General features: G+C 40.3%; 1 protein-coding gene across 5 annotated transcripts in view; it reads left to right on the forward strand.

The window, feature by feature from the left end:
• The window catches only part of STK32B (serine/threonine kinase 32B), a 189,328-nt gene that overhangs the window by 158,474 nt on the left and 6,800 nt on the right, over positions 1–24,054 (forward strand). For 4 of the 5 annotated variants that reach the window (XR_008234171.1, XM_052780495.1, XM_052780497.1 and 1 more), the window contains 2 exons: positions 2,091–2,222; positions 3,002–3,066. The exons of the other annotated variant lie outside the window; for it this stretch is intronic. Coding sequence is in view for 3 of the 4 variants with exons in the window: in XM_052780495.1 (XP_052636455.1) it covers positions 2,091–2,222; positions 3,002–3,066 (197 nt within the window). In the remaining variant the exon portion in view is untranslated. The remainder of the gene's footprint in view (positions 1–2,090; positions 2,223–3,001; positions 3,067–24,054) is intronic. 5 annotated transcript variants of the gene reach the window in all.

Genomic DNA, 24,054 nt, shown 5'->3' on the forward strand with positions numbered 1-24,054 from the left:
ATTAACATAAAACATAATCGCCTTCTATGATAAAGTAACCTGCTCTGTTGATGTGGGGCAAGCAGTGGACATTGTCTACCTGGATTTCTCCAAGGATTTCGATATAGTTTCCCACAGCCTCCTCCTAGAGAAACCGATGCGTTATGGTCTAGACAAGTAGTCTGTGTGGTGGGTGGGGAACTGGCTGACAGGCCGTACCCAGAGGGTGATGATAAATAGCTCCTTTTCAAACTGGCAACCTGTCACAAGTGGGTTCCCCCAGGGATGGGTATTGGGCCCAACGCTAATATCTTCATAAGTGATCTGGATGATGGGATCAAGCGTACCCTGATGAAGTTTGCTGATGTTACCAAACTCAGTGGGGAAGTGGACACTTCAGAAGGGAGAGCCACCCTGCAGGAAGACCTGGATAGGCTGGAAGAGTGAGCTAGCATGAACTTTATGAAGTTCAGTAAGGACAACTGTAAGGTCTCGTACATGAGAAAACATAATCCAGGAGTGCAGCACAGGCTGGGATCTACCCAGCTGGGGAGCAGCTCTGTGGAAAGGGACCTGGGGGTTCTGGTGGACAACAAGCTCAATATGAGTGAACAGTGTGCTGCTGTGGCAAAGAAAGCCAACAGGATGCTGGGTTGCATCAACAAGGGCATCACCAGCAGAGGTAAAGAAGTCATTATCCCACTCTACACAGCGCTTGTCAGGCCACACCTGGCATCTTGTGTTCAGTTTTGTTCCCCACTATGCAAAAAAGATGTGGACAGGCTGGAGAGGGTCCAAAGAAAGGCCACAAAGATGTTTAAAGGCCTGGGAAGCCTGCCATATGAGGAAAGGCTGAGAGAACTGGGTTTGTTCAGCCTTGAGAAAAGAAGGCTTAGGTGAGACCTTATCACTATGTTCCAGTATTTAAAGGGTGGCTACAAAGAAGATGGAGACTCCCTTTTTACAAGGAGTCACACTGGAAAGACAAGGGGTAATGTGTGCAAGGTACTCCTGGGGAGATTCCGACTGGACACAAGAGGAAAATTTTTCACAATGAGAACAATCAGCCATTGGAATAATCATAGAATCATAGAATGATTTGGGCTGGAAGGGACACTAAAGATCATCTAGTTCCAACCCCCCCTGCCATGGGAAGGCACACCTTCCACTAGACCAGGTTGCTCAAAGCCCCATCCAACCTGGCCTTGAACACTTCCAGGGATGGAGCATCCACAGCCTCTCTGGGCAACCTCTTCCAGTGCCTCACCACCCTTACAGGGAAGAACTTCTTCCTTACATCTAATCTGAATCTATCCTCTTTCAGTTTAAAGCCATTACCCCTTGTCCTATCACCACATGCTCTTGTAAAAAGTCCCTCTCCAGCTTTCCTGTAGGCCCCTTTAGGTAGTGGAAGGCTGCTATAAGGTCTCCCCGGAGTCTTCTCTTCTCCAGGAGTCTCCCCAGGGAAGTGCTGGATTCCCCAACATTGGACACTTTTAAGATTCAGCTGGACAGGGTGCTGGGCCATCTTGTCTAGACCATGCTTTTGCCAAGAAAGGTTGGACCAGGTGATTCTTGAGGTCCCTTCCAACCTAGTATTCTATGATTCTATGAACCATTTTTTGATACAAACGCTGCTAACCAAAAAAGGCCTGCTCCTTCCTTTGTTATCATGGACAGGAGCTAGGTAACTGAATACCTGTAACTCTTCAGAAAATCAGGTTTTAACAACTAAGGTCTTAGAGGTACTCCCCATCCTTCCTGCACTATTACAGTTGCCATTTATGCTCCACAGCACTAACTGATATTTTGATGAAGACTCTGGGCCAGATTAATCTCTCTCATTGGGGTGACATAATGTACTCACTCTAGCAGTACATCTGTATATAACTAGGAAGAGGATCTAACTCTTTATAATTGCTTTATAATATGATTTTTATCTTACCTCCCTTATTTAAACTTCAAGCATCACTCCAGGCCTAAAAAGACAGTTTTCATTTTGCAGATGTGGTTGGGAAGCAGGATCATTATTAATGCTACTAACACTTGCCAGGCAAACTACAAAAACACAATGATGCTTCAAAGAGTAACTTTCAATCCTTTTGTACCAGAAAGGAAGACTGAACTGTGATCCTACATTTGAACTTGAAGAAATGATTTTAGAGTCCAAGCCTCTCCATAAAAAGAAAAAGCGACTTGCCAAAAACAAATCCAAAGATGGAGCTAAGGAAACCTGCCCACTGGTAAGCTGTGGACTGTGACTGCAGTCAGTGTCATTTCATTTACACTGTTTAATAGACAAACTCATTTAAGTTCAGTTTTATCATCTCTGAACATAGACTTGACCTCTATGTCTGTCATTTTACATATAGCATAACCCATCTCCAAAGCAAGATGAAAAGTAACCATTTATTTCAGTCAAATAGTAACAGCATGTTTAAGTTATAATAATTTTTAAGATTCTCACAGATGCTCTTTTCAAGTATGAAAAATTGTTGCCAGTTGGCAAATATGCTTCCCACACACGGACAGATAGTTACAAGGAGTATTTATCCACTCCTAGTACCAAAAATGAAAAGTATGCGGTGAAAAGCTCATTATTCATAAATGTTTTAAAGCTGTCTCTTGCAGTCTTGACTAAAGTGTCCCATGTAGAAACACTCATTGTATAAACAGTCTAAACTTCTGAGAAGATTAAGAAATAATCATTTTCCAGGCTTGAATTTTCATTTCAGTGAGGTTTTATAAATTCTGTTGCTACTCCTAATGATTTTGAATGTTCATGCAAGCTGTTCTTAGAGCTATCAGACATAAAAGTCCTCAGGAATTCTTTGTGGGGAACTTCTTCCAAAAGGAAGAAAGATTGATTGTGCCATCACGGCCCACTTCTGAAGAGTCTTCAAAAAGCCTTTTGATAGTATTCATTCATAAGCCTTTTTGTTCAGTATTGTTTCTGTTGTTGTGATTTTTGTATATGATTTTCCATCTTTTTTAATCAACCTATTCATGCTGTTTTTTAAAGAACGTACACCTGCAGCAGTGCTTGGAAACCGTTAGGAAAGAATTCATCATATTCAACAGAGAGAAGTAAGTGCATTTCTTAATGCCTGTTTAGCATTCACTACTGAAATTAATTTGAGAACCATTTTTTTTTCTCCCAGTGTAAGGAAAAGTGATTAATGATCACAGCAGCAGGGGCTAAAAGGCTGGATTTCCATTGATTTCTTCCTCTTACAGTCTCTGGTGTGATGGTTTTGTAGTTCTTCCATCTCTAAAAGCAAGCAGCAGTTTGGTGGTGAAAGTATGTTAGAGACATAAGGTAAATGTCACCGACACTCTCCAGAGAAACTGTTAGCAATTAAGCAAAGGAGATACAATACAAGGGGCTGCTTTCTCACAACTCAAACAAAACCAAGGGAAGTGATAGCTCATGAAATTTTAATGATATGGACTGTGGTGTTCTGACTTGGAAACACTATTCATACTTCACCACCATAAAAAAGTTTATTTCAACATTATGTATTTCAACAGAGCTAAATATTAAAACTATATCAGACTTGAAGCAAGTGCTTCATAGTCTAAGATTCAGCCAGAATTCATAGAACACAAGTCTGAATCCCAAGGATGTCAATAATCTTCCTGGTCCAATTAATACACTGCATTTCACATAGTTCACTGTGTTTGAGTTGCAGACACTGTGGACCTGTTTGTATTAACAGATATAGCTCATAAAAGGGGAGTTGTTTGTGTCTTTGGTCAAATTATTGCATTTCATCCAAGTATATTCAGTGGTTTTATTTGACCTAATTATATCTGCAAGCCTTTCTAATGGAGTTGTGAAATGTTAGAAATTAATTAAAAAGTTGTGACTATATTACTTAATGCTTACAATGCAAGTAATTACTGTCTTCCGTAATTAAAACCGGGAAAGGGATTGTCAACTTTGCACAGTTGACATGTGGTCATGAAGGAAATTATGCCATAGATAACCCCATTTTTCCTGTTACAATCTTTGGGACATGTCCATGCCCAATACTGACAGCTCACAGAAACTATAGTGAGGACTTACAAAGAAAAGGAAGGTCTGACAGATTCTTCATGTTATTTTGCATGATCTCTAGCACAAGAGATCCATATGTTTATGTAAGGGCCATAAACAAGAAAAGCCAGACCAAGTCAGCTCATAAAAGTTTTTCGGAAGGGTCTTGGTGGACTTCTTTGAACCAGTTCTAGTATCAGTGAACTAAGGAATGCCTGAACTTTGTAGGAGTTTTAATAACCCACAAAAATAAAAATTATTAAGATTGTAATAACAAGATTAGAAAAAGATTACATTGATAAATCAATTTAATGTGTTTCCAAGCAGTTGTTCATACAACTAGTTCATTCCAGATATGAGTCTCTCACCTACTCCAAAGCTATATATCAAGGAAACCCAGTATATAGCAATTTTTGAAAGATAAAATAAAATACCAGATTTTGTAAAACAATTTCAAAATCCTATTGTGTGTGTTCACTAGCATTGAACGTTTTCTTTTGACATGATTTTACTGTGTTATTCTTAAATCTTTTTTAGCAGTGCATAGGAAGTTTTTTTCATTTGTTTCATATTGCACAACTACAGTAACAACAAGCTATAAAGGACTCTGAGAGGCTGATGGAATATCAAAGAGAAGTTTAAATGGAGTACAAGTAAAATGGAAGCAAAAGATAAAACATATGCACTTCATTCAGAATAGCATGTGTTTCAGTCATCACTTGATTGGCTTTGACAAGGTAAAAGAAAAATATTTAGTATAGACCTACAACAGATCCTGCATTGTCTAAAGCCAGATCACAATCATTTCTTGTTTAAATTGTATTAGAGCTGAAGAAGGACATGGAGAGACTTCTGTAATACTTTTCAAAGATAAAAATATTAATAAGGGGGGGAAGCAGATGTGAAACTTTTGAAGTGCAAAGTGAATTCAAGTTAATGGGAACAAAATAAAAGCAATGACAGTGTCGTGGTTTAGCCCCAGCCAGCAACTAAGCACCACGCAGCCACCCACTCACTCCCCCGCCACCCAGTGGAATGGCGGAAAAAATCAGGAAAAGAAGTAAAACTCATGGGTTGAGATAAGAACGGTTTAATAGAACAGAAAAGAAGAAACTAATAATTATAATGATAACACTAATAAAATGACAACAGCAATAATAAAAGCATTGGAATGTACAAATGATGCGCAGTGCAATTGCTCACCACCTGCCGATTGACACCCAGTTAGTTCCCGAGTGGCAATTCCCCTGCCCCCACTGCCCCCAGTTCCTATACTAGATGGGATGTCACATGGTATGGAATACACCGTTGGCCAGTTTGGGTCAGCTGCCCCGGCTCTGTCCTGTGCCAACTTCTAGTGCCCCTCCAGCTTTCTCGCTGGCTGAGAAGCTGAAAAATCCTTGACTTTAGACTAAACACTACTGAGCAACAACTGAAAACATCAGCGTTATCAACATTCTTCACATACTGAACTCAAAACATAGCACTGTACCAGCTACTAGGAAGACTATTAAATCTATCCCAGTTGAAACCAGGACAGACAGACAGAGGTGTCATCGTACTGGAGAGAAGAGGCTACACAGTATACACCAGAATAATTTACGGTGGGTTTCCTTAGACCTTTCTGTGCCCTCAAGGCTGTATTGTAGAGGCTGAGGCTGTGATTACACAGATTTCCAAAGCCACATGGCCAAAGAAGTTCTTAGGAACAGCTGCAGATGCTGAAAGACATTAACTGTTCCTACAAACACAATATCCAATAATATATGATCGTACCATTAGGTGAGGTGTCAGTCCCAAGCAGGTCTTTAAATCAGCCTCAGATTTACACAGCTGGATGTTTTGATATTCCTCCACGTTCCTCTACGTAGACCAGAATTGCTTATATAGTCTAGCTATTTGAAAATATCTGCATACCTCCTTATGAATATTCATCATATTCAGCTCCAAAAATCTACATTTTATTGTGATTTAAGCCTTCTGCACAGTTTACTTCAGTGGCACAGAACACTACATAAATCCTAAGAAAGTGTGAATCAAAACAATTAGCCCATCTTTCAAGGGAAGAGATGAGAATAAAAGGATTCGAGGAAAAATTTCAGATGTTTCTAGCTGAGCAACATGAAGTCAGGTAGTAATGTGTAGTTAGAGTGTAATGTTAACCATCCCAGTTCCACAACATCTTGCAATCCAATAGTCGTAAAATTGCAGAATCTGTTTTTATTGAATGTTTTGCTGATGCTTCCAGGCTGTGTCTCTTTTTCACTTTATATATTTCATCCTGCAACAGATACTGCAAATCTTGAAATATGCCATATTTATTTTCTTTCCAAGAAGCTCAGGAGACTCTCAGAAACTCTTAGATTGCAGATAAGGAGGGGGGGGGGGTAAAGAAAAGGCTTACTAGGCTAAAAAGAATTAAAAAATAATTGAAGTGACTGAAAGAAGTAACTTAATAGTTTCAGTTAATGCCAGCAAAGAGAGAATGTGCACATTTTCACTTTTCTATTGCTTTCCGTAGTTAAGTAGTTGGAAACTGGTATTTATAGGAATGTTTTAAGCAAGATGAGTGCATGAGGAAGACAGAGTCCATTTCAGCTAAGCCAAACTTTCAAACGAGTGGGTTCAGTTAAAAAGGCTGATGTTTTTCCATATGACTTTACTGGCAGCATTCAGGCAACATAACTTCTCGGTAAGTCTTACCTTGTCCTTGAATGCAATTTATTTGGCTGGACTGTAGTTTAACTAAGTAGCTGATATCTATGGTTTGAACAGTTATGAGATAGGATGAAAGATTTGAAGAATTAAAAAGTAAGATGTTGTATACAGTCAGAGAGCACAAACATACACTGCAGAATGATAGAGCAAATGTGTTTTGTTAAATCAGGAATTAGGAAAGGAGGACTTGGAGCCATGATATGAGCTGTTTTCTTTATATATTGGATTTAATTGCACAGGTCTTCCTGGACAAAAAAGTGTAGTCAGTGCTTATCAGCAATGGGTAACACAAGTTAGATTTGTGTATCTTTACTTACACACTCCTGATCACAGAGCGTCTTCTGTTGATGCTATTCAGAAGTCACTGGGGAGATGAGAAGGAATGGAGGGATTACAAACTATTCCCAGTCACTCTGTAGAAAAAAGCCAGAAAACAACCCTATCAAGCAAAGTTTCCAGAAAATGAAAAAAAAAATTTTTCCTAATATTTGCATGAGTGCAAAAGACTGTCCTGTGGACTGAAAATGGAGGTTATAGAAAAGAAGTCCAGGTGTAGTTCTATGCTTCAGTTTAGCTAGGCATGTTCTCATTACTGTTAATCCTATAAAACAGTCTCGGTAACTTGTGAAATCTGAAGGGAATACTGCTTTCATGTCTGCAAAATGGACACTGAACATTCCAAAGTCTTTCTGTGATCCGAGTCAACAGTCATTCCTATGATACACCATTCTTCTAATAAAAGGATTAAGGAAAACTAAATAAAGGCCATGTTCATCTTCCACCCCCAATGTAATTTGCTCTTGGGACACTCGTATAATGGAACAGCAGCTTTAGGGATGTGCAACATTCATGGGTTGAAAATACTTTCTACTCCATGTAAAATGTCTAAGCTGTTCTGAAGAGGTAGTTTTATACCTTCATCTTCATTTGTGCAGGAAAACATCAAGCCTCCAGAATGAAATCCCTTACACTGTAAGCAGATTTTATCTTGATTTTATTTTTCCAGAGCTTCAGATACCAGAGTGGCTGAAGTGTTGTTTCATTCAAGGCTTTATTCTTACTAACATCGCTATTTCAGTGGATGTGAGCTACAAATTAAAATACATATGTGTCTTTTGATACAACATGAATAAATGTCATCTGTCCACATTGACACTATCTTCCAGTACCTTTAAGAGAGGGGTACACACTGACCTGATCCAAAGTAAAATAACATAGGAAAACCCTTTTACAATCCCAGTTAGAATGTGGTGCAGGAAAAGTTTTCTGTTCTTCTTAAGATTGTCAGTAAAATATCTTACTTGTTTTTGAACACATAAACTAAATAAACTGTGATCTAAAAATGGTCCACACACTGGGTCTTGGCTGGAGAATATGATCTGAAGATAATTTCAGGGACTCATTTGGGTCCTTTTGCTGACAAATGATTTTTTTTTCTGGTTTTAAATCTATTTCTATGGATAGATGCTTTATTATATCTAGAAATGCAGCATCAAACATTCTGCAGTATCTGAATTTGTATTCCCATAGACTTGCCAGCAATTTTTCAAGAACTTGATCTCATTTAGAAGCTGTAGGCTATATTTTCAAATTTGGGGGGGGGGGGGGGGAAGAAATATTGTATGGGTAAAGCCACACTGTTTTTTTGTAGCTTTATTAAAAATCTGAGCACAGATTATTTTGCTATTTTTGTGCCATTATCACTAGACAAATCTTCACGTACATCTATATCTGTTTATGAATGTCCAAAACCTGAAATAGCCAAAAATGAAGAAATAGATTCAATATTTGCTTGTAGATGAATCATATTTTTTACTCTTTATCATTCCTGAGCCTCTACTTCTCCCTGAAAGATGTCTTTAAGATTAAAGAGCTGAGCAAACAAAGAACAGAGGAGAAAACACAGGAAATATCTGCTCCACAAGCAGAATAATCCTTCAGTTAGACAATTTACAAACTTTTCATCAAAATTATCAGCCTGCTCGTGAAAGTTACATCATATAGCCACCTTTTACTGAGTAGAATATGTATTTCATATATCCAATGTACATGAAAATGGGTTAGAAATCTGCAAAACTAGTTTAATAAATGCAATGGAGCAATGAGCAAAATATCCATATTTTTAACAATTCTAGTGGAAACTTTCAAAAACTTACTAATGATTTTGAAGTTGGAGGTTTTTTAATTAATATTAAAATCATGCAATAGCATTGTTGTGATATTCAGCTGTCTAGTCTCCATTGATGTGAACAGGCTTGCCTCTTTCCTAACCTACTAATACACTTTATTTCTCTTCTCAGTATTTGTTCAATGCAACCACACTAAAAAATTCTGCCAGAAATTGAAGGGTCAGATGGCTGCTGCACATTTCCCTCTGTTTTCCTACTATAATTCCTACTGTTTGGCCATACCTGTTCTTTCCTAAAAGGTACTGAACAGCTCTAGGTGAACAGACAGCTCTCCGTTCCCAGAATGAATAAACAGCAAAAGTTGAGGGGGCATATTTTAAGCATATTAAGAGGTTTAAAATCATGGTCTGATTTTGTCCATATCATAGGTGAAAAGATTGCTTAATATTCTCTTCACTTTTTATAAGATTAAATTTATTATCTCTCTTTTTGTAGTTCCTTTTCTTTTCTTTCCTTTCAATTGTCTTTTCAGATTCAAATCCAGAGTCCCTGAGTGCTCTCTTTCATTTTGGTTTGACTGGAATGGAATATTCATAATGATTTGCAGTATACCTCATTGAATGTACTTTTCTTAATAGGTATTATATGTCACTTACTGTCTCTGGAGATATTTATATTACCATAATCCCCATAATATCTGAATGCTTTTTGGATGAGGCTACAGCACAACTTTTCTTTTCTTGCCACTTTTGCTGACCTTAATTCAGTTTAGATCCATCTCTTTCTGGGCATTTCAAGTGGTTGCACTGCTCTTCACTGATCTCTTTCTTGTCCCTTTTGTAATGGATATGTCTGCCTTTGGAGATTGCTCCTGCAATCTCACCTAATTAGAAAGATGCTTTTCTGAACATGGTTGAACCTGGTTTGGTTTTGGGCACTAATAACTGCTGCTTGGTCACACAAGCCCTTTCACTTCTGCCTTTGATTCCTGCTCGTTATTACTGGCTTAGATTTACCAGTCCAAATGTCACTATTCTTTGTGAGCCAAGCTGCCTAAAGATTTGAGCATAGCAGGTCCAAGATGGTAAATTTTCTGTAGGCATACCTTCAAATTCACTTTTTTTGAGAAAAGAGTGGTCATACAAAAGCCATCATTTCAATAATGTATCCCCTTCACAGTTTCATGGAGAAAAAAAAAAAAAAGGTTTAATGAGTATCTGGAACCTCATTTTCAAAGCCTTCCAGGAAAAATGGCTAAAGTTTTCCTAAGCAAGTAATCATATCATTGTAGTGGCTACACTTCACCAAATGGACATTAAACTTTGGGAATGAAAGTTTCGGGGGGGGGGCGGGGTGCATATATCAGAGCATTCTCTGTGCTGAAATGTGGTCCTGGGAGGATCATGATAACATGCAGATGCAGATCATCATAAGATGCAGATCCTCAGCACTGTAGGTCAGCAATTCACTGCCATTTACAGAAAATTAAACACAAACATACCTCATGAAAACTAATCAAAGTCAATTCATAGGCAGAGAAAAGAAAAAATCTTCATTTGCACATCTCAGATTTTGGAGGGGAACTAAAACTGTATGATTCTGAGCACCATATAAGATTTTTATTTTTTTAATAAGTTACATGGAACAAATCATATCTGTGATAAATGAAGGCTTCATAACAGGTCATGACCGTTCAGTGACCATAGGGGGTTACCGTCATGATTTCTCTTCATCTCTCTTCATGTCCCTCACCAGCATAAATTCTCGCTTGTTACGACTCTCCTTAAATTAAGAATGAGACATGAAGACTGAACTCCTCATCCTGGTTTAGGAAAGCATTTGGGGGACAGTTGCTGAAGCAACGCAGAAACAAGACAGTAATGGTATAACATTATTATTGCCAGTCGTTCCAATACTTTGTGTATTTGTTGAATATATTCATAAATGAGTTGGAAAGGGAGGTGAATAGTGAGGTGACAAAGTCCACTTATGATACCAGAGTAGTCAAAACTAAATCTGACTGCAGAGGACTGCAGTAGATAGTGATAGTCATGGTTCTGAGTTGCAGGGTAATAAGAAAATGGGAGCTGAAATTCAGTACTGATAAATGCAAATAAGTTAGGAAGAAAATAATCTAAACTTTACCTTTAGTACAATAGACTCTAAATTAGCTTCAGTTATGAAGGAGAGAGATTTTGAAAAGACTGTGGATAGCACAATGCTTAGTGGACAACTAAAATGTGTTAATACGCTCATAACTGCAAAGAAACCTATAGAGAAATGAACATCAAGATGTCATTGTGTGTATACAGATATATGTTCATATACATACACCCGCATCTTCCATTCTGTGCACAGTCGGCTTCCTTATGCCAAAAAAGTTACAAAGGACTGAGAATGGTTGCAAAAAAAGAAAAACAGGATTGAAGGTGTGGCATGGCTCACATTGAAGGATTTCATAGACTTGAACTAGTTTAAACTCAGAGAAGAGGCAACTGAAAAGACTGAAACTGGTTAAATAATAGTATGTTATGAAACTTAATGAGAAGATGCCTAAGCAATGATTATTCACCCTTTCTGGTAACTCAATGTCACAAAGTTATCAGGCTGCGGTTTAAAAGAAAACAAACCATGCTTTTTTGTGTGATGCAGCCCATTGCCAAGTGATGCTTTGGATGCTAAATGTATGAAAAGCTTCGGAAAAGGATTAGAGAAATTCATGGGAAAAAATGCATCAAGGTCCATGAGACGTGAGACCTCCGATGCACTCATTGGTTTGGGATGTCTGGAAACATCAGAAGCAAGGAGGATATGCCAAAGTCGACATTTGTCTCCATTTGGCTTGTTCTTTGACAGTGTCCACTAGTGTCTGAAATGGGCCACTTTGAGATGGGAATGTCTGTTAGATGAGATGTCTGGGTATGTACTTTTATGCTTTCTCACTGCTTATAAGGTCTCCATTTTTATATAGAGTCTCCATAATAGCACAAGGGTTGCAGAGTAAAATGTACATATATATGCATGCATATATGCAAGTACATATATATAGATCTCCTTTTTGGAAACAGGGAAAGTAAAGCAGACAGGGCAGTAAGAGATTTAGCTAAGATTCAGATTGTCCCTTGCTGTGTTTCAGGGGACATCAGGCACCCATCCACTGGGAAGACCTCAGGGTTGTGAAACCCAGCTGGAGATAATTTTCCTGTGTCTCACCTCGGGCTTAACATGTACTCCTGTCGTGGGTGCACCTTAGTGACTAGCCTAGATGGCTTGGTGTTCAATACAGTGGGTTCTGTGGATCCCTGTGTTAGGCACCCACCTTCCCCATGCATTATGTAGGGAGGTTTGGTGATTAACTAAAGGCTGCAAATTCTGCTGTGCGATCACAAATGAATGACCAGCTAAGTTTCCTTTGGGGGGGGCATCCTTCAGGGAATGAAAGATCTGTATGGTTAACTAGACTTCTTGTGAATCTAAGTTTTGGACTTTGGCAGAAAAATCTTGCATGAGGAATAGGTGGAGAGAGATGAGCCAGCAGAGAGGTCAGTGCAGGCTGCGGTTGCTCCCTGGCAACTCACACACTCTGATTCCTGGAAGCTTGCTGCTGTGAGAAGAAGGGTAGGGCTGAACCAGCCTCCTCCCAGATGCTTATTCCAGTCTGAGAATGTTTATTGTCAGGTCCCAATAATCAGGCAAAACCAGACTAGCTTTCGTGGTGGGTTGACCCTGGCTGAACACCAGGTGCCCCCCAAAGCTGCTCTATCACTCCCCTCCTCAGCTCGACAGGGGACAGAAAATATAACAAAAGGTTCCTGGGTCAAGATAAGGACAGGGGGAGATCATTCACCAATTACATCATGGGCAAAACAGACTTGGAGAAATTAGTTTAATTTATTATCAATCAAATCAGAGCAGGGTAATGAGAAAATAAAAATTAAATCTTAAAACACCTTCCTCCCACCCCTCCCTTCTTCCTGGGCTCAACTCCACTCCCAATTTTCTCTACCTCCTCCCCACCAGCAGCACAGGGGGACGGGGAATGGGGGTTGGGGTCAGTTTATCACACGTTGTCTCTGCCGCTCCTTCGTCCTCAGGGGCAGGACTCCTCACTCTTCCCCTGCTCCAGCGCGGGGTCCCTCCCACGGGAGACAGTCCTCCACGAACTTCTCCAACGTGGGTCCTTCCCACGGGCTGCAGTTCTTCATGAACTGCTCCAGCGTGGGTCCTTTCTGCGGACTGCAGTCCTTCAGGCACAGACTGCTCCAGAATGAGTCCCCCACAGGGTCACAAGTCCTGCCAGAAAACCTGCTCCAGCGTGGGCTCCTCTCTCCATGGGTCCTGCCAGGAGCCTGCTCCAGCGCGGGCTTCCCACGGGGTCACAGCCTCCTTCAGGCATCCCCCTGCTCCAGCGTGGGGCCCTCCCCGGGCTGCAGGTGGATATCTGCTCCACCGTGGACCTCCCCGGGCTGCAGGGGGACAGCCTGCCTCACCATGGTCTTCCCCACAGGCTGCAGGGGAATCTCTGCTCCGGCGCCTGGAGCATCTCCTCCCCCTCCTTCTGCACTGACCTGGGGGTCTGCAGGGCTGTTTCTCTCACATGTTCTCACTCCTCTCTCTGGCTGCCATTGCGCAGTTGTTTTTTTTCCCCTTCTTAAATATGTTACACCAGAGGTGCTACCACCATCGCTGATGGGCTCGGCCTTGGCCAGCGACGGGTCCGTCTTGAAGCCAGCTGGCATTGGCTCTGTCAGTCACAGGGGAAGAAGCTTCCAGCAGCTTCCCACAGAAGCCACCCCTGTAGCCACCCCCACTACCAAAACCTTGCTACTCAAACCTAATACAGCTTTCCACATACCTTAATTCTCAAATTATTGACTATACTGCTCCCGTGGAGCTGCAGTTTCAATTAGAGATGCCACATTAAGCAAATTGGTGCTGCTATGCAAGTCAGTTGTCACAGCTAATATTTTCCTCACTCACCTCTGAACCAGGATCCTCTTCTCAGCACCAGGGGAGAGGCATGAAAAGCAAAAAGACAAAATGAGATGGGATTGAATGGCCATGTCTCGGTGATGGCTGACTGCCATCCTATCCTGTCCAGTCCTGTTTTGTGGTGGCAATCTGTCACACCAGTTCACTGCCACAGAGCTGCAGACATGCATCACCATCACTGCAAAGGCAGCAGGCATTTCACAGGCATTGCATTATTATTTGTCTTTAAATTCTCAGTCTGTTAGCAAAATTATGCTTGTTGCTGTGACCTGCTATCTGTAACAGGCATCTTCAGCTCTTCTGTAAAATCTTCCTGTCCTGAGGTCCAGGGTCTCGGGGGGGATGGCAGTGGCTGTGAATATGTTTCCAGTAAAGTAGATCTAACTCCAGAAGCAGACAAAGAATTGTCCTTCTCCCTGTATATTTCATTTGGACTTGACTCAAAGGATCGCTTTACCTTGAAACTTTCACCAGAAGAATAAAGGAAGAGAATATTTCAGAGCAGCTCCTGTGATCTATCCATCTGCTGACAGCTGAACAAAAGGGTGAGCCTGCATCCTTCAGGATACACACCTAAGGAAGGCTGGGAAATTAATGTCTGTCTTGAGAATGAGTTTTGGCCCACACTGCTGAGAAATATCCTTATTCATGGGCAAGTGCCTGTAGTTTTTAAACTGAATTCTGGCTAACTAGAAAGAAAATTTTCTCTCTGTGGTCCCACAAAGTCTAATAACCAATACATTATTGGGTAATTTCATAGCTGCTTTCCTATTCCTTGTACATGTGGATCTACAGATGTATCTAAACTAGAAAAACTAGTTCACATTTTAAAATGTGGCTGAACAAGACATATATTGTTTAGGATGCACCTGGTCTTGGACAGACATTAACTCACTTCTTAGACACACCTATTTTACTAGTCTGAACATGGCTTTAATGTTAGTTTTAATCGGTTGTTTTAGTCTCATTTTCTTAAATGGCTGCACATGGTTTGATGTTTTCATTTATTTACATCATGTCTTCACTCTTATTTTGCTTTATCAATTCCCAGGGTAAACCTGAGATCTGAAGACATTGCAGGTCAACATGCTACAGCATCCAGTATAATTTGTCACTTGACTTCCACATACTAGTATTTCACATGTCACTCACGCTGTATGTGCACCTGAACCCATTATGCTTGATTATAAATTGCTGGTGGATAGAAAATTATATTCACAGGCATTTAGTGAGTGTAATTACTCAGCAGGAACTATCAACCTGAATCAATTACCCATGGTATAAGCATATTTCCCCAAGGATTTTTGGAACGGGTGGGAGTAAATGTCATGAGTGTCAGTGGTACAAGAAGACATCTGTGCTACACGGGGATACTTCCTCCAAAATTTTACTTTTCACATTCAGCTGTAATAAAATGTAACTTTTAGCCTGTGCCTCAGTCATTTAAATTTAAATGGAGTTAAAACAGAGTTATTTGAATGATTACATGGTAATCTACTGAGCTATCAAAACACATACGTCACAGTGCATTAGGAAAACAGACCTGAGGTTATGACTGTTTCTATCGAAGCAGTCAGTACCAAAAGTACATGTTTTGGGTCAAAGACAGACTGAGTTAAATATTGGTTAGACACAGAACAACTCCAACCCCAAAGGGTGTACGCAAGATTTTCAAAGGTACCTGAAACAATTGGGAATTAGATGACAAAGTATTTTTCAAGACACAGCCCAAGTCATGCAGAAAAGCCATTGCTGGCAGACCCAGAGCCCAAATATGCTACAGGCACGTCTGCATGGATGAACAGGCAATTGCACCCCTGTGCTCCTCGGTGACTTCATTACCCAGCTCTTGGCAGTGTTTGTCGGCGTGTGCTATGTTCCAGGCTGATGGGACTATTCAATTTCTGCTCGCCTGAACAGTGTGGGTGTAAATTAGCTCTAATCCAGAAGCAAATTGGCTCTGTTAAGCAGTGCAGTGTGTGGTGAGCTTATACAGCTGCTAAACAGGAAGGGGCTTGAATCTGTGGTTCAGAGAGGAAAGATGTCTCTATTTTACTGGAGATGCAACAAAACTATATTCCTTTAAACTACTCAATTTAAAAACCATTTCTTTAGTTTAAGCTCCTTTAGTAGTCAGTGAGGACAGACTTGTATCTCCCAAGGTTGATCTGTGACACATATATTAGATAACTTAGACTGGAACTAATTAATCTGTGTTAGTGCCTCTATTTATGCTGTGGAGAGAGCCTGAACTAATCTTTCAGTTGTCTACAGTAAGCTGGCATAAAATCCATCCCACAGTCATGGGCTCAGTTCATTTCTGCAAAACGAAATGCCTAGCTGCCAGTCCCATAGGCACAGGTCACCTCTGGTCTGCTGTTGGGTCTGCCTGCTCTCTCTGAGTGTCAGGAAGTCAAGGGCACCTCGTACGGCACCAAACACCACTTGTGGGGCAACTGCACTTGAGCCATATGTGCCTAGCCATGGGGGCAGGAGGCCAAGAACAAGCAAGTTTTAAGTGTGAATGTTATCAAGGAAGAGCTAAAGACTCATGACATCCACTCTTGCTAGTGATTTGATGAGGTTACTACTTGGACTCAGGTCTCCCAAAATACATACCTGTTATTACACAAACACACAATAGCATTGTGTTTCATTTAAAGCTGCTCTGCACATGTTGGTTGTCTACACAAACTCTAGAGTGAGGGGAAATTATCTGAGTTTACAGACTCTGATTTTCAGTTTGGAGTTGTGTGACGCAGCGCTGACATTGCTGAGTGATGAGTGTTGACTCTGCTCCGGTCGGTCCTTAAGTCTGCACTGGTCTGCCTCAAGCTTCCTCTGGCACAGAGCAAGATTGTGCCTGCCTTGTTTACTTGAAAATGTTTAGAAAATTCATACACTTTTCAGTGATTTCTGTTTTCCTGAAAGCACTACTGAGATCACCCTGTGCACAAGCTAAAGAAAGGCAAAGCCCACTATTAAGTCTGCCATGGTTACTGCTTCTCTGTTAGGTGTAAAGAGGGTTTTTTAATAAAAAAGAACATTAGCTATATGCAGCTGCCTTTTGAGATAGTTTTAATTAGCTATATAATTAGTTAGTTAAATTAATTAGATCTCCACAGTTGGGATTCTTCCTCATTTTTCAGGTGCTTAACTCTCCTCCTTCCATTTCTACTCCTTTTTTTCTCATCCTGCATTTTCTACCTTCATTGTTGTTTTCTGCCTATTTTTTAAAGGCAGAATATAGGCAGTCTTCCACACTACTCAGTTGTTAGCACAGTCCCTGGCATAATTCTTCCCAGGCCAAAATCACTCTCTGAAGCAATTCCCTTCATGTTTCAGAGGTTAGCATAGACCAAAGGCTGCCTAATAGGCAGCTGGAATACAACAGCTCTGTTTTGAAGATTAGAGAACTTAGCCATAAGGATGTAAGCCAAACTGTGTCACTTCGCTTCCAGGCATCAATTCCTGCACCATTTTACCTTCTGGTGCAAATGTAACGGATGCCTAAAATACAGAAATGACATTGCCATGCAGCGCTCTATTTGCTGTCCGTCATGAGAGCCCTCCTGGGTCCCGCTGGGGAATGAGAAGTGGATGAATAATTTGGCAGATGTTCAGGTTACCAGGTAACTTAATCTTATGCAGCATTATTATATCAATTAGTTCTGATATATGTTGCTATGAAGTCAGTTTCAAATTGGGGAAGTTCTCAGAATTTGGCCAGAGACCCACCTCTGTTCACATGTCCTAACCATATGCCAACTCCTCACCCTGCAGCCTGGTTTCCTTGGGAAGCAAATCTGAGCATGAAAGGGCAAGATGGGATCTACAGCTCACACTAACAGGATGTGGACAGTCTAGGAGTATCATATTTGTTCTTTTTTGTTAGCATGTTTCCTTAAGATTTACACTGAGCAAAGGTTAGTGTTTTCTTTATGGATGGAAGTGTAAAATAAGGAAATTTCCTGAACTTCCAATCAACTCATCAGCTTATTTTTGTTAACTTTTTAAAAAAGAAAGCAAATACAGGAATTTTCACTCCTTTCTGAAATATTTGGTGGCTATTTTCTTTTGAAAAGAAAAAATACTCTTCCCAAATACACCTGTTCAGTTAAAAATAACCTGATCAGGATGCTTTGTTCATTTCTTTCTGCTTCTTTATTTTACCTTTTCACTAAAAAAACGTAGTTGAATGAAAACCTGGCAGATGAGAACTAGTAAGCAGAATAATGGAAATATAAGAGAAAGAGTAACACCCATTTACAATTGTAAAATACTTCCAGCTTCTTCAATTTATACAAAAATAGAACACAGCAAGAACCAATTTATAAGAGAAACCTTTAAAAATGCAGGCAGAAAATAAAGTGTCCATATATCAAACTCCATTCTTATTCCCCACAGTGGTAGCTAGATGACCAGCCAAGCTGCTTATTGTCCCAGAAATCATGCTCAGTTATCAATATTTCTACAATCATTGCCTGCAATTGATGTTAAAATGATGGCAGAAAAATAATGGGGAAAGTTTTCAAAGTGGAGTATGAGATGCACATGCATATAACTCATTATTTTTGAAAAGTTGTGTGCACACTGCAGAACCTACATATTACTGCCAAAAAATTGCCCCGATTTTCTAGTATGTGCACTTTTACTGATGTGCATGAGCTCCTATAAAGCTTAAATAAGGGATTTTACAAAAGATAAGGTTTTGCATGAGCTTGGTGAAGTGATTCTGTTTTTCTGGCTAAAGCATGAAAGATTGTGGGTGCCATGAACATTTTTATTCAGTGTCAAACCAAGGGCACAGAGTCTTTTTGGGGCTGCTGGGTGAGCTAATCCAGAAAATGAGCTGGCATGACCACCATTGTTAGCTTTCAGCTCTCTACCACCTACTTACCACTGAGCACTCGTTATTTAGGTTGGAGAGGTAAATGAAAACATATGTCTTCTCACGATGGTTATACCAATATGTAAAGTTCAAGCTAGCCAGCAGCCTTCTGTTTTTACTTTCTGTCACACTCGAGGTTAACAATACCAAGGGTGACGCTGCACTTTGAGTTGACAGTGTGAGTCCTTTTGAGTCTTCACAGTCCAAATCCTTCTGTTTTTTCTCAGAACAGGTTTCTCTGCATAAAACCACTCCAAAATGTGAGGAACACATGGATATACTCTGTACTTGTTCCACAAGGAGGAAATAGGCAAATCTTATTGCAACAGTTAGACTCCAAAGTACCATTAAGTCTTTCTTTTTACACCTTTTGGCTGGAAATAAAGAGAATGGGTGGGGATATAGTTCGTGGAGCTCTAGAGTGCCACAAATTTACCAAATTGTTTGGGTTGAGAGTTTCATCTTTGGTTTGTGTGTAACTGATCAGGGAGTCCAGTTCTGATGAGGGGTACAAATAGCCACTAACCATCTCCATTTCTTTAGAAAGCAAATTCTGGACCTTTTGATAAAACAGTGCTTAGTTATCATCAAGACAGATTAGCTATGTTCAGGGACAGGCAGTGGTGGGGTGGGAAGAGTTAAAGCATCACCACCTTGAGGAAGCAGTCATATTGACCACGTCTGATTAGTTCACCCAGGCATTTTTTGCTTGTGTTTGTATACAAATTATGATGGATCATTACGACACTGAATAAAAACTAAAATGAAAAACAAATAGTGGGCAATAGCAGTGGGCACCAAACCGACACCTTACCTGCCCTCAGTGCCAAGATATCTCAGTCCAGCCTTAGCTATCTACAACTAGCTACTATCTTGGCTAGACATGCTGGGTACTCCCAGCTCTGGAAGTATCCCTGTGAGATATTGCTACAGTAGCAGTCCTCTTACTTTATGGAGTCCACCTCTACAGCATTATACCACTCTGTAAAAATTATTTTCAATTTGGCTGGAATTTTTGCAACTCCAGAATATCCAGCAATTTAAGTTATACGGCATAACTTCCACATTTCACTTTTCTATGACCAATATCTAACAAAACAATGCCTATGTCTGTCACTTTCTGACTTCTAACTCCTTTACAAAATTTCATTGCTAGATATTTTCTATTGAGAACAAAAAGGTTTTAGTGTTTCATTTTGAAGGAATACTATCTTCCAAAGAGTCTGTATTTACCAACTGATATTCTAAAAATACAGGATTTGGACATAAGAGTCTTTACTGTTTTTCTGAAATCCCCCTTGTAACTTTTGTATCTGTGTTCCAGTAGACAAATCACAGGGACACACACAGAGACATATAGCTGAAATAATAGTTCCTTTCTGAGCACAGTCATTCCCCATGACAGATCAGTTATTTTTTTTCTCCTGATTTGGACATGTTCAGAATTAGCCTTCTAGCAAGGCCATCTGGACAAGACATCAGCATTACTTCTATGTAGCTGCTAAATCATAAAACTGAGGTGGGTTTCTAACTATTTAGCAAGCTGTCCCCCAGGATTCATGAGTTTGAAAAGCTAGCATAGACATGCCTCGTCTGTTCTGACCTCAGACCCCTTCCCTTGTGAAGAGTAACTGGGATAAATGTTCCACAGATTTATCTACTCCTCAGGGCTTCTTTCAAGAGGTGTAAAAGCTTCCATTAATAGAACATTTTTCCTACAATAAAACCACAGTTTCTAAAGCTCGTATTATTATGCCCACCATTTCCCCAAACCAAAAGCATCTGTTTTCTTCAGCAGTTTTTGAAATATCAATACACCAAGGTAAAATGTTAAATCTAGAAATGGTAAAGCAAAGCCACAGCCCACTCAGACCATTCTCTTTCCTCCACACCCAGGACACCAGGTTTGCTACATTGGCAAACTCACTTGCAAATTTTCTGTAATAAAAAGAGTTTCCTGTAGGACCTGGTACATGTGGGAGTCTCATATTCAAGATGCAGCACTGGAAATCGGTACTGCAGGAGCTCTACTGTAATATCTGAGTATCAAGATAATAAGAATCTTAAAAACCTTTCCATAGCTCACACAGACACTTTCTCTTTACCAGAAATACTGATGAAGCCCAAGACTTGACTGAAGGCTCAGTTACTTTTCTTGATGCGTTCCTGTAGTGCTTGGTACAGCCTCTTTCTTCCTCACTGCTGGAGAGGAGGTTGTTCCACACTCAAGTGTCACGCACTATCAATATTGCATGGATCAATGGTGAAGGGAAGGAAAACTCAGCTTACAGCTCTTTGTTGGTTCAGCAGAACCACTCTTAATTCCCAGAATAACTGCCTCTGAGAGTACTTATGTATTTGTACAGAATTGTCATGGAATAAATGTAACAGACACTGCTCAAACTCATTTTCAACCTCTTTTCCCTGAAGGCTTTTTTTTTTCCATATGACTATCCACTAGAACCACTTGTTCACTTTTTTCATCTGCAGCTGGCCATTTTACCATTTATTCTCAGTCAATAGTATTCAGCACAGGAACAGCTACCTGGTTCAGATCCACAGCTAAGTCCCCATCAAGCCATTCATTCTCCCTTTATCAAGTTATCACAGCCTGTAGCTGCATCAGCTTAAAGGCAAGATAAGTCATTCACTGGAAAGCAGTTTTCTACAAATTATTTATTGCACTAGTGCCATTTTTAAACAGAACAGCCCAGACTACATTTATTTTGCCATGATTACAGGAACTGTGTCGAGGTACCCAAGTTTTTCAAAAGCTGAGAACATCTGATGAAAAAGTGCTCCAGCTCTGGCACCAAGGAATCAAGAATGCACAAACGAGATAAATTTCACTTCTGCAACTGTCCAACATTTTAACTGAAGAGACTGCTTGTTCATACACAGCTGCTGTGGTGAGATTTGTTTAGGTCTTGACCTGAGCTTATCTGCAGTTTGGAGCTAGACTGAAACACAGACCAATAGCCTTATTTTATTTTTGCTGAAGTTGCAGTGGTTTCAGAGGAGCCCTTAGTCTCAGCAAATCTGAAATTTCGACAGTTATGTTGAACCTGCAACTTTTCATCTTTTTTCATAGAATCATAGGATGGTTTGGGTTGGAAAAGACATTAAAGATCATCCAGTTCCAACCCCCCTGCCATGGGCAGGGACACCTTCCACTAGACCACGTTGCTCAAAGCCCCATCCAACCTGGCCTTGAACACTTCCAGGGATGGGGCATCCACAACTTCTCTGGGCAACCTCTTCCAGTGCCTCACCAACCTCACAGTCAAGAACTTCTTCCTTCCATCTAATCTGAATCTATCCTCTTTCAGTTTAAAGCCATTACTCCTTGTCCTATCACTACATGCCCTTGTAAAAAGTCCCTCCCCAGCTTTCCTGTAGGCCCCCTTTAGGTACTGGAAGGCTACTATAAGGTCTCCCCGGAGCCTTCTCTTCTTCAGGCTGAACAACCCCAACTCTCTCAGCCTGTCTTCACAGGAGAGGTGCTCCAGCCTTCTGATCATCTTCGTGGCCCTCCTCTGGACTCGCTCCAACAGGTCCATGTCATTCTTCTGCTGGAGGCCCCAGAGCTGAATGCAGTACTCCAGGTGGGGTCTCATGAGAGCAGAGTAGAGGGGGAGAATCACCTCCCTCGACCTGCTGGTCATGGTTCTTTTGATGCAGCCCAGGATACAGTTGGCTTTCTGAGCTATTGCTGGGTTGTGTTGAACTTCTCATCAACCAACATGCCCAAGTCCTTCTCTGCAGGGCTGCTCTAATCCATTCTCTGCCTAGCAGAGAAGTTTTCATTGAATTTATCCTACTAAGCAGCCTAAAGACAAACTTTCAGTATTCTTCATCTAGTGAACAAAGCTGAGTTTTAAGCTCTTCCCTGGTGGTCCCTAAGTTTGCTACTGGGTTTCATTAGATGTTTGTGGTTTTCATTCTGGCCTGCCATAGTTGTAACAGTCTTTTTTGCTTCAGTATTTTATTTTCTATGCTAGCTTTTAGCCAGTCCGCTCTCTTTACTTTTGTATTTTTATATATTCAATAATGCATATATGCATAATTACATATGCAGTGTAATTACATTTTGCTTGATTATATATGCCACCTTCTTTTCTTAATCATCACAGACACCAGACTGTAATTCCCCATTTCATTCAGGCCTGTGAGGCACAGAGCAGTACTTAGAGGCACAAAGCTCTCAGCTTCCATCATTCTTGGCAACAGCTGCCTCAACATCTGATGTGCAACTACAAAGTCCTGCGTTGCTTGGCACGTTCCTGCTCATTGCATCCTTTGCCTAATCGAGAGCTGCAAGTACAAGCCTATAACGTGCTCTGTCACCAGTTTATCCAGTAAAATCTCCTGCAGGCACAGGTTTGATAAGAACACAAGGTTTCATCACTCCAGGCATGGCTTCAATGTTCTTTTTGTTTATATTTCTTAGCCACAACTTATCCATCTCAGATTTATGACTTGAGCTCCAAACCACGTGAGATATCTGGACAAATATAATTCCTCCTCAGCTTCACTCCTCTACATTTTCTCTATTTGTCAAGAGAGAAGCTGAGGCACAGAAAAGGGCTGTAATTTGCCCAAAGGGTGACAGAGGTAGAAACAGAATCTGCCTCTCCTCATTCTTAGTCCAATTCCCCAGTCCCCAGGGCACACTGGTAAGTAGGTGTTAGCATGCCCATAATAACCCCTTATAGTGAAGTCTTTAATGTAGTTTGAATCACTGAATAAAGTGATTGATAAATTATTAAATGGTTAAATAAGTTAAATTTTTACTACATCATCAGGTTAATAACCTATTGCTTACTTTGATAGTTTGTAAATATGGGTAGTGAATCTAGATACAGAAACAGAAAATGTCTGAAAAGGGAATACAATGAGGCACTGCTAAAACAATGTATTTCCTTAGCATTTCCAAACCCCCATAATCTAATTATGCTTCAATAATAGACCTGGGGAGTAGGAACAGGATAAAAGAAAATAAATGGAAATAAATCAATAATAGAAACCACCTCTGTAGAGAGTGGGAAGTTCGAGGCTGGTCAGTGGTATCTTTTGAACTCAGCATGAGCTTCATTACGCTCTCCTTTTTCGGCTGTCCTCCTTACATGCTGCTTTTGTGCCAGTTTGAGTGGTTTTCAAAAAAAAAAAAAAAATTGGTTTTTTCCTTTAACAGCTTTATGCTGTTATTGAGAGACTTCTTATTTCCCCATTAATTTTAGCAGTACAGTAAATGCCTTCTTTTTCAACATTTTATGAACCAAATAAATATTAAACAAATTCAGGCA

This window comes from Harpia harpyja, chromosome 2 (assembly GCF_026419915.1).
Source record: "Harpia harpyja isolate bHarHar1 chromosome 2, bHarHar1 primary haplotype, whole genome shotgun sequence".
In the NCBI taxonomy this organism is placed as follows: domain Eukaryota; kingdom Metazoa; phylum Chordata; class Aves; order Accipitriformes; family Accipitridae; genus Harpia; species Harpia harpyja.